Source organism: Macrobrachium rosenbergii, chromosome 23 (assembly GCF_040412425.1).
Source record: "Macrobrachium rosenbergii isolate ZJJX-2024 chromosome 23, ASM4041242v1, whole genome shotgun sequence".
NCBI lineage: Eukaryota > Metazoa > Arthropoda > Malacostraca > Decapoda > Palaemonidae > Macrobrachium > Macrobrachium rosenbergii.
Window position 1 is genome coordinate 33,541,520 of NC_089763.1, and position 10,594 is coordinate 33,552,113.

Sequence of the window (10,594 nt, forward strand, 5' to 3'; positions counted from 1 at the left end):
CCCTGGCTTCAAGGTCTAGACCAGGATCTTCTCTGGATCCTGACCTAGACCTTGCCTGGTTTCTTTCTCCTCCTGGGTGGGGCGCGCTCGTCTCTTCTCTTCCGGGCGCCCTAGCCTGAGTCAGACCAACACCCAAGTCACAGTCACTAATTCTCTGACGAAGACGAAGGCTTGCCGGTCGATCGGCCTTTTATACGCTGCTGATGATGATTAGTGCATCAGGTCCAAGATCCGGACGACAAATTCTGGTTTTTGAAACCTTCAAAGCTTCTGGATGCCGAGTATGCTTGCGACCTGGGCAAGGCACCTGATGGTGTCAACAAGGACGAGTTCCAGGTAGAAAGAGCAGGCCAGAGTTGTGCAAGGAGGACCGCTTGAGCTTCTGTAGTTCACTCAACAGTTCAATCTTGATATCTGTGTTCCAGATATTGTTGTTATGTTGAAATTGTTCTTAACTGTCGGAATGAGTGTTGCCAGTTGTGAGAGAAGCTTCTCAAAGTTAAAGCTATATAAAACTATCTAAGATCAGCTATGAGTCAGCTCAGATTGTCAAACCTCGCGATATTGCCAATAGAGCTTGAAATTACTAATGAGTTGGACTTAGGTGTTATTATTAGCGAATTCGCTTCTGACAAAGCTCACAGGGTTCCGTTGCAAATATGCTGTGTTGTTTTTGTTTTAGTTTTATGAAATAAAATGAATGATTGAGATGTTAAGGCTTCAAGTTTAATTTTCATCACTTTAGTACTTTTTAGCACAGGAATGGGGCGGCATGCCATTTACGCCACTACCAATTAGCTACGACTTTAGTTATGTTTACACAAAATTAGGATAACTGTCTGCAATGGCAGAAAGTACTTAGTACATAATACTGTATGTCTTCTGTATAGACTTGTGCATGTACAATGAATCAACTTCAATTCCTGACAGAAATGAGAATGTCCTGGTCCTTCGCAAAATTCGCTATGGGTACATTCTGAGGGGTGAGGTCGACCTCCCGTCCCTCTAGCGGCGAGAAAGTGAAGTTCTGGAACATCGCTGCTGAGAAGATGCTCATTTCCATCCTGGCCAGAGATTCTCCCAGACAGCTTCTTTTGCCTGGAAGGAGTGGATACATGGATGGATAGAGGTGGATAAACGAAGAAGGATGATGTAAAGGAATCATCGTTATTGTGGCAGGATAGATAAATGGATAGATAAGAGATGGGTAATGTTGAAAGAAGAGGGATAATGGAGGTAGTGTGATTAACATAATAATAATTTTCGCTGGACAAGAAACTTTTCATTAAGCCACGAAATGCCATTAATTATACAGAACAGAAGGTACAAATGCACACACACAGAGAGAGAGAGCTATGTATCTTCCTGAACTAACCTATCATAAACGGAGTGAATCCTTCCTTGTGGGAAATGAACTTTCCCTCCTCGTCCAAGAACCTTTCGATCCTAAACTCCTGGGGACTCTCCCAGTACCGCGGATCCTGATGGGAAAATTCACTCACGGCGAAGACGAGGGCGTCCTGGGAATGGGAAAGCGAAAAGATAAACAGAACGAGAAGATATGGACATGTCTTATTTTCTTTCCAAGTTCGTCTTTTCCTGCTAGAGGGCGTGGCTAACGTGTCTTTTTTTTTTTTTTTTTTTTTTTGAGGTGGGGTTGCAGGCTCTACGCTCTTTCCTGGACTTCATATGTTAACTTGTTATGATTTGAGTGTTGGTAATCAGTCGACAGTGGAGGGTTACAGATAAGGAAAAGAAGATATTTAGCTGGCCATCTTATCTGAGGAATGGCTTATAGCTGATATACACATACATGCATATACAGTATACAGTATATATATATATATACATTTATAGTGTGTGTGTGTATTTACATAAAAATATGCATATAAATAAAGTAAAATAAATATAAATTAAATAAAAAAAACTATACGGCTTATATTGAAAACAGACCCATACCTTTGGCACGAGGTATCCTGCTAGGTGGGTATCCTCACCAGTGGCGTGAAGGACACCAAAGGGCAAGAGGGAGCTCACCCGAAGGACCTCGTGGATGAAGGCTTCCAGCAAAGGTAACCTGAAGTTAAAATGGCCATTAGAAATAGCAGGTTAAAATGCCAGTTATGATTAAAGTCCAACTATAAGTTAAATCTCATTTAAATGGTTCATACGCTCAGTCCAGTCCCAGATTGACTGAAAGGGATTTTCAGTTCTCCAACAAAAGAGTTCACCAACTTAAGCTGGTCCCAATCCCGGATGAAAGAGAAGTTTTAGAGTGTATGGTTAACGATTTTCCCTGTAGTAATATTAACTGGGGCTTGCAGCGGGCCTTAAGTGTTTGGTACAAGCGTCAAATGAGGCATAATGGGACATGGAAGTCAACAGTCAAGAAGAGTGAAATGGCTACTGAAGTGGCAATGAATATAGCTTATATCAGACAAGCCAAAAAGGCCGTTAATTTGCTAAGCTAACTTCCTTAGAACACAGACCCAGTTGCGAAAAAAGAGAATAAACATAACAAAAAATTTCCCGGAAATAAATCAGGACAAAGAAGCTAATAAGAAATAACCAACTAATGCTAAAAACAAAAAGACTAAGCATAAACATAGTTAAAACGAAGGGATAAACTAATAATTACTGAGACTTGTGTTGGTGGGTAGGAAACTCTCCACGAGGGACCACTTCGTCAATCTGCTCCTGAACTCTCTTCTGGACATCCGGGTACTTGGCTGCATAGAGTATCATCCACCTGAGCATGTTGGAGGTCGTGTCGAAACCGGCGCCGAACAGGTCAGAGATGACCCTCATCAGGTCGTCCTCTGAAAGCCAGGTTGGTGTATAGGGGGTATATCATCTAGTCCTACTGAAAGTCAAGATTCATTTTTGGCAGGCAACAGAAGCAAAACCGTTGCAAATTCATTTTCCTCAAAGATGTTGGAGTATGGAATCCCTCGCAAGCAATACTTACCATTGAAGAACTCGGCTATTTCTGTTTTTTCGTTCATCTGGATAAGATACTCGTCGATTACATTCTCTGCGTGGTTGACGTCCAACTGGGCCTTCCTGGCTTCTATTATTTTCTGTGAAGAAGAAGAAGAGGTGATGTGAACAATTGGAGAATGGAGGCAAGCTTCCCACAGTCGTGATGGGATCATGGGAATGGCGAGTCTCAGAAGATCAAGAGGTTGTAAGAGGCACTGGAGCTGCATGACGTTAGAAGAACGAGTGTGAGAGGGCTGATGTGATTGCCTGACTTTAGAAGATCAAGTCTAAGACAGGAAGAGGTTGCCAGACAGTAACAGAACGCATATAAGAGGGTACAGTATCTTATGTGTTGGCAGAAGGTTGAGTCTCAAGAGTGAAGAGGGTTGCCTAACTATTAAAAAAGAGAATATTAGAGGGTAGAGGGGGTAGGCCGATGGTAATAAAAACGACTTTTAGAGGGATAAAAGGCTGCCTCACAGTAGATGCAAGAATCTATGAAAGAAAGGGGTTACCGTAGAGTAACCTAATGAGCCTGTGAGAGAACCCATCCATCGCACCGATGGCGGTCTCTTTCGAGCCACGCGTATGTGCGCGTTCGTGCGTCACATCTTCGGAGGGACCCAGACAAAGAGAAAAACAAAAGCATCCCATTTTCTCTCACTCGAGGAACGCAACTTCTACCATACAATATTTCCGTCTGTTTCTCCCTAACCATTGTTGTCTTGATATACGTACAATCACCACTACTTGCATTGCCATGCAAGCATTCTAATCATGTACTCATAATGTTCCACCAAATCTTCTGTATCAAACTGTATGTATGTTTCTGTTTGTGAAGATGCTGAACAGTAGCTAAATCCCTGTTAATGTCTGAAACAACCTCAACCAAAAGTACGCGCCCCAAGGCGCTCACCCGCCAAAAAAAACTCAACCAAAGGTACTCAGCCTAAACAGCCTCAGCCAAAGGCACTCACCCTAAAACAGAATCAACCAAAGGTACTCACCTCAAACAACCTCAGCCAAAGGCACTCGCCCAAAAACAGCCTCAACCAGATGTACTCACCCCAAAATGCCTTGAGCACAGGTCCTCACCCCAAACAGCCTCAGCCAGAGACATTCACCCTAAGAGCCTCAACCAAGGCACTCATCCCAAACAGCCTCAACCAAGGGAATGCCTTACCTCAAACAGCTTCTTTGCAGCAACTACAGTCTGATCGAGAATTTCCATTCGGAAGAGTTTGTTGATGACAAATTTTGGGAGAATTTTCTTCAAGATCGGGCAAGTCTCGAGGAGGAAGAACCCGAAGGAGTCGTCATGGAGCGCTTTTCTGATCTTGAAGAAGTCGCAGACCTCCTCGTCGTGTAGGTCGTACCTCCGACCTACAAGGAAAAGATAAACAGTCTTCATAAACTCTGCAATCATTGAAGACTGGAACCTGAAGTCTTTTACAAATGGAAGAAATTTTCATGAGACAATTTCTCCAGAAATCTGGGGTAAACAGCCACTTTTCCATTCCTTTTGGCTGCTGTCAGCTATATTTCACGTCTCTGAAGACCAACTGACTGCGCTGGCATAAGGCTATCATAATATAACATGAACAGCTACTCAAGACACTTGCAGTCATTACAAAGACCCAACTCACTCAAAGACTCAGCTTATTCGCAATCATTGTGAAGACCCAGTTCACTCCCAGTCATTACAAAGACCCAACTCACTCAAAGACTCCGCTTACTCGCAATCATTGTGAAGACCCAGTTCACTCCCAGTCATTACAAAGACCCAACTCACTCAAAGACTCAGCTTACTCGCAATCATTGTGAAGACCCAGTTCACTCCCAGTCATTACAAAGCCAAGCCAACTCAATCATTGTGAAAAAGACTCAGTCATTACAAAGAGCCAACTCACTCAATCATTGTGAAAACCCAGTTCACTCCCAGTCATTACAAAGAGCCAACTCACTCAAAGACTCAGCTTACTCGCAATCATTGCGAAGACCCAGTTCACTCCCAGTCATTACAAAGACCCAACTCACTCAAAGACTCAGCTTACTCGCAATCATTGTGAAGACTCAGTTCACTCCCAGTCATTACAAAGACCCAGCTCACTCAAAGACTCAGCTTACTCACAATCATTGTGAAGACCCAGTTCACTCCCAGTCATTACAAAGACCCAACTCGCTCAAAGACTCAGCTTACTCGCAATCATTGTGAAGACCCAGTTCACTCCCAGTCATTACAAAGAACCAACTCGCTCACATTACAAAGACCCAACTCACCTGCAACCATTTGCCAGACAATGTTCAGAGCGGCGACATTCAAAGACTCTGGAAACTTGGAAGGCTTTCCAGCGTGCTGCTTCATGTCCTCTATCAGATATCGGGCCTCTTGGATGATGGCTTCGCCCAGGCTCGATTTGCCCATGCCCAAATCTCTCAGGTTCCGGAGGAGGAACCGTCGGGCATTGACCCACCTTTGACCGTTGCTCATGATCACTCCTGGTCGAGTAACGGTCATGGTGTGAGTGAAGGATTAATGGTCATAGTTTGAATAGGAAATTAATGGTCACAGTTTGAGTGATAAGTAATGACCTTAGTTTGAGTAAAAAGTTAATGGTTATAGTTTGAGTGATAAGTAATGGCCTTAGTTTGAGTAAGAAGTTAATGGTCATAGTTTGAGTGATATGTATTGGCCTTAGTTTGAGTGATGCAGCAACGGTCGCAGTTTAAGTAAAGAATTAATGGCCCTAGTTTGAGTAAGAAATCTTTAGTTATAGTTTGAATGATACAGGAATTGTCACAATTTGCATAAAAATGTAATGGTTGTAGTTTGAGGAAAAAAGTCATGGTCATGATTTGGGAAAAATTGTATCTTTAGAACTGAGTAGATCACTCTGTTTCCTGGGGAGTAACTTTTAGTATGAAATGAGTAAAAATGTACCAACTATGCGTTCAATTTACGTATCTGCACTGCAGAAAACTCTGTAAAACCCGGAGTATGACGCAAAAATTCTCAGAACTTGCAGAATCACTGATTACAGAAAACGTTACCGAGAATTTGAGAAGGCACTAAAATCACCTACATATACATAACATCTGGTAAATAGATTATCTGTTGAAATATATAAAAATACTTTTAAGAAAAAGTCCAGGTCACCTGCTTCCTTCCCGTTGCTCATGAAATGGAGTCCTTCCAATTTCGGACGGTCCGAGAACTCAGTCCTTCCCAGGGCGTCCTTCATCAGTTTGTAGTCGCAGATGTAGAGAAATTTCACTCCTGCGAAGTCTAACCTGCCATTCAGGAATACACAAATTAAATAGGACAAGATGAAGATAGAATAATTATAGGAAAGGGAGGGAATATTAGTTGACACAGTAGAAGAGAGTTTTTGTATATTTCCCAAATATAAAAATACAAAAGTAGAAATATAATACATTTTCAAACAAGACGAAAAAGCGATGTTAGCACTTCTCACTTACATGAAGACGTCTCCGTATTTCTTCTGGTATTCCACTACTTTCTTCATCTGAAAAGTTAATAAAGAGCCCAAAATCGGATACCCAAGTGGACCTATAAGACGAAAGATTATTAATAAAAGAAATAAAAGGATGATGTATCTGTGTACGAAACAGAGAGGGATTCATACCTTAAGGTATACCTCCCCTTTAGTGACGTCATCAGTTAACCCCTCTCCCAGGATGTTAGTGATATATTGCACTGATGTCATCACCAATCCTCGGATTGCGAAAGGATTGGTTGACAAGCTACTCCTGGAGCAAGAGCCCGTGCTGGCATAAGGCCAAGTTAATTTAAAACAAAGGTTCCTGAGACATCACTAAAAGGCGTTGTGTGACTCGCGTCTTCTGTAACTTAGAAAAAATCAGCTTTTATTATCTCTCTCTCTCTCTCTCTCTCTCTCTCTCTCTCTCTCTCTCTCTCTCTCTCTCTCTCTCTCTCTCTCTCTCTCTCTGTGGTTTTATTTCCCTTGTGTAGAATCCCCCACCTGTTCCATTTTTTCATTTTTATTTTAATACTTATGTTTTTATTATGTTTATTTTCATTATTTTTTTTCATCATCTCTATGTTTGCGTGGATTCCCCATTCCCCCCTCCTCACCCCCAAACACCCGTATGAGTCTTCCCTTATCATATTTCATATCTCTCTCTCTCTCTCTCTCTCTCTCTCTCTCTCTCTCTCTCTCTCTCTCTCTCTCTCTCTCTGTGGTTTTGCTTCTCATGTGGAAACCTCTCTATCTCTCTCTCTCTCTCTCTCTCTCTCTCTCTCTCTCTCTCTCTGTTTCTGTGGATCTCTCTCTCTCTCTCTCTCTCTCTCTCTCTCTCTCTCTCTCTCTCTCTCTCTCTCTCTCTGATTTTGTTTCTCTCATATGGAATCCCTCTCTCTCTCTCTCTCTCTCTCTCTCTCTCTCTCTCTCTCTCTCTCACCCACCTGGAGGCAATCCCTTAGGTCTCGTGAGCCAATGGCGAAGGACGAGAACGAGGGAGAGGAAGAGAACGATTTCGAGAATCATCGTTGTCCGGGATTTCTTATCCACTCAGAACTGGAAGGAGAGAAATGAGAATTATTTCTTTAATTGCTGAAGCAAAGATTCACGAGTTAATAAACACAATACAAACACGAAAGCATGGATATTATTATTATTATTATTATTATTATTATTATTATTATTATTATTATTATTGTCACAAAACAAATTTCGAAAAAAAGAATATATTCAATAAATTCAGAACGGAGAGAAATATAAGTATATGCAGACATAAAAGAGCTAGTAATTAATTATAAGTTAGAGAGAAGAAGAAGATTAAGAATGTTGAAATAGCGCGTAATTTTCCCCGTAAGGTGATCAGATAATGAGAATGAACAATGACGCGAAGAAATAATCACATTACGGTAAAACTTCCCCGTCAGTGCACCTCACGGGGAACACTGTAGGCATTACCAAAGGTTCCTTGCAGCGTCTCTTCGGCCCCCAGCTGCAACCCCTTTCATTCCTTTTACTGTACCTCCATTCATATTATCTTTCTGCCACTTCGCCTCCACCCTCTCCTAACAATTACTTCATAGTGCAGCTGCGAGGTTTACCTCCTGTTACACCTTTCAAACCTACCTACTCTCAATTTCCTTCCCAGCGCTGAATGACCTCATAGGTCCCAGTGGTTGGACTTTGGCCTAAACTCTTATCTTCCATTCCATTCCAATTACGTGAACAAAATAATCACATTATGATAAAACTAAAGACAACTACCGCGCCCCTCTGGTTCGGTAACTACTACTAGTTTACGTGCAAATTGGGCGTCGTGTTTCGGACCAGCCATTTGGGGATGAACGTAGAAACAAATATAGGATGGAAAATGTCATACACACAATGCAAAAGACATATGCATAAACAGAAACATAAACAAAAGGCGGTAAAATCACACGCAGAACAAAAGATGTAAGCATAAACAAAATGTCTCGACAGTGATCCAGTCGCCCACTGGGACGCAGTGTAACCAAACCAAGAGAAAAAATAAATCATTGCTAATTTTATCTTGTTAGTTTTTATTTTCTACTAAAAGGTTATTTTTTCTTATGTTTCACTCCAAGTCCAACCATTAAAAAAAAAATTTAATCACATCCTTAATTTGACATCCGTCAAAATCAATCACATTTTAAACTTTGTGATTTGTCTTTAGTTCAGACTCCTTCAAATTAGCCTCACCTCAACTTCTACTACAAATGCCTAATTACATCGTCGAAGCTAAAATAGATTTGATCTTTTCCTGACAAGCATTTCAAACCAAACAAAAATAGATGTGGAATTTACCCCCAAATCCTGTGGCTGGCTTCGGATGCGCCCAAGACAGATGAGATGCACGTTATCTAGCAATGCGTTAGTGACGTCTACTGCATGCACGGAGGGAAGGAGGAGGGTCTATATCAAGGCCTTGATTTCCTTGCAGCTGCCAAATAGCGCTATCCTGAACCACTTTTGCTTGCATGTGACGTTGTCACCGAGAGGAATTAGAGAATGCCATCACTTATTTATTTACTCATTTATTTTTAACTAAGTTATGTTTTTTGTTAGGCCTAGAGGAGTAATAAAAAAAGATGAAAGGCTCCTGTTGCTATTGCTAAATTTTTTCTCTCCCCACCCTCTCTCTTTTTTCCAAACAGAATAAGTTTAACCTTTACTTCCATTAGGCCCATGCCTGATTACATGGGAACCAATTTTTGCTCTGTGAATACGATTCCTGGTCATTTATTCAATTTAACTTTTTAGATACTTTTTCGCGGTATCAGATATTATTTTTTAAAAGAATTTCGTTATTGACGATAAGGGGAATGTTTGTACAGTAGTTACAAAAAAAAATGTGGAAACTCAGACCCTCGTCCGTTATAACCATATAAGGCAAGGTTGCGTCACGTTGGACAGTTCAAACGAATCATTAGAAATTCTAAGCTCACCAGCGTAACCATATTAGTGGAACTTGCGAGTGCAGCTGAACATTATCAGTTGATAGAGGAGGAAGTGAAGTGTTCATGATAAGCAGCTGATAAAGACAAACAGAGAGAGACAGAGACACAGCACTGGAGAAGTCGGCCTAAAGCCTTCTGGGTTATTGAGTCTTTCCTTCGTCTCGACGATCGTTTTAAATAAGTAATTCCTGTTCCTGTGATACAATACTTCTATATATGTACAATGTTCAGTAAATAAAAGAAGAATAGTATTACGGAGAATAATGGAAGAATTGTTATAATATTCAGACTATGACAAATATACGTTAACCCCGTAGGAGGGTAATGTTGTCAGTGCACCTCATGCGGCGCGCTGTAGGCATTACTTGAGGTTCTCTGCAGCGTCCCTTCGACCCCTAGCTGCAATCCCTTTCATTCCTTTCGCTGTACCTCCATTCATATTCTCTTTCTTCCATCTTACTTTCCACCCTCTCCTAACAGTTGATTCATAGTGCAACTGCTTTTGAGGTTTTCCTCCTGTTACACCTATAAACCTTTTTTACTGTCAATTTCCGTTTCAGCGTTGAATGAGTTCTTAGGTCCCAGCGCTTAGCCATTGGCCTAAACTCCGTATTCCATCTGTCTATCAGATATACGTTATGGAATAAAACAAAAAATCTTAAATGCATTCAAAAGCTTCATGGGTAAACGAACGACGAAACCTCATATTGTCTCATAATCTCTGAGTCATGAACAAAGGTCGAGAGCTTTCTTTTCTCTCTCTCTCTCTCTCTCTCTCTCTCTCTCTCTCTCTCTCTCTCTCTCTCTCTCTCTGCAAAGTCACTATGACTCGGTACTTTCATGCAAGTTTGCATCTCATTATGACTTGTTGCACACTTAAACTGCTTTCTGTTTTGTCATGCTTTCTTTTCCTGTCGGTGTCACTTTCTCGTTATTATTGGATTTCAGTGAATGAAGCTGAAGTGAGACTACTTGTTTCTGCTATGAATGCTGATTCGACATTGTTTTGATAAAATCATTCGTAAACTTACAATTTGATATCTTTCATCCATTAAGTTGATCTTTCTGGCGTTTCAGTTGTTGACAGATTTCACACACAAGCAGACACATAACACAAACACACACACACACACA

General features: G+C 41.2%; 1 protein-coding gene across 1 annotated transcript; it reads right to left on the reverse strand.

The window, feature by feature from the left end:
- Positions 1-704: 704 nt before the first annotated feature.
- LOC136851453 (cytochrome P450 2L1-like) lies at positions 705-8,943 on the reverse strand. The gene is made up of 11 exons (XM_067125543.1): positions 8,808-8,943; positions 7,430-7,541; positions 6,463-6,553; positions 6,140-6,273; positions 5,263-5,481; positions 4,166-4,365; positions 2,969-3,080; positions 2,639-2,819; positions 1,960-2,077; positions 1,376-1,520; positions 705-1,098 (listed from the first exon to the last, which is right to left on the reverse strand). Exons 2-11 carry the CDS (start codon positions 7,509-7,511, stop codon positions 917-919), a joined length of 1,464 nt encoding a protein of 487 aa, XP_066981644.1. The 5' UTR covers positions 7,512-7,541; positions 8,808-8,943; the 3' UTR covers positions 705-916.
- Between the last annotated feature and the right edge of the window lie 1,651 nt (positions 8,944-10,594).

Bases quoted from the DNA above. Each gene is read 5' to 3' on its own strand.
- LOC136851453 (XM_067125543.1), bottom strand. From the start codon at position 7,511: ATGATTCTCGAAATCGTTCTCTTCCTCTCCCTCGTTCTCGTCCTTCGC. The intron at 5,482-6,139 runs GTGACCTGGACT...TTACTCGACCAG, and splicing joins GAGCAACGGGAAGGAAGCAG to GAGTGATCATGAGCAACGGT. The intron at 2,820-2,968 runs GTAAGTATTGCT...CCTGGCTTTCAG, and splicing joins AATAGCCGAGTTCTTCAATG to AGGACGACCTGATGAGGGTC.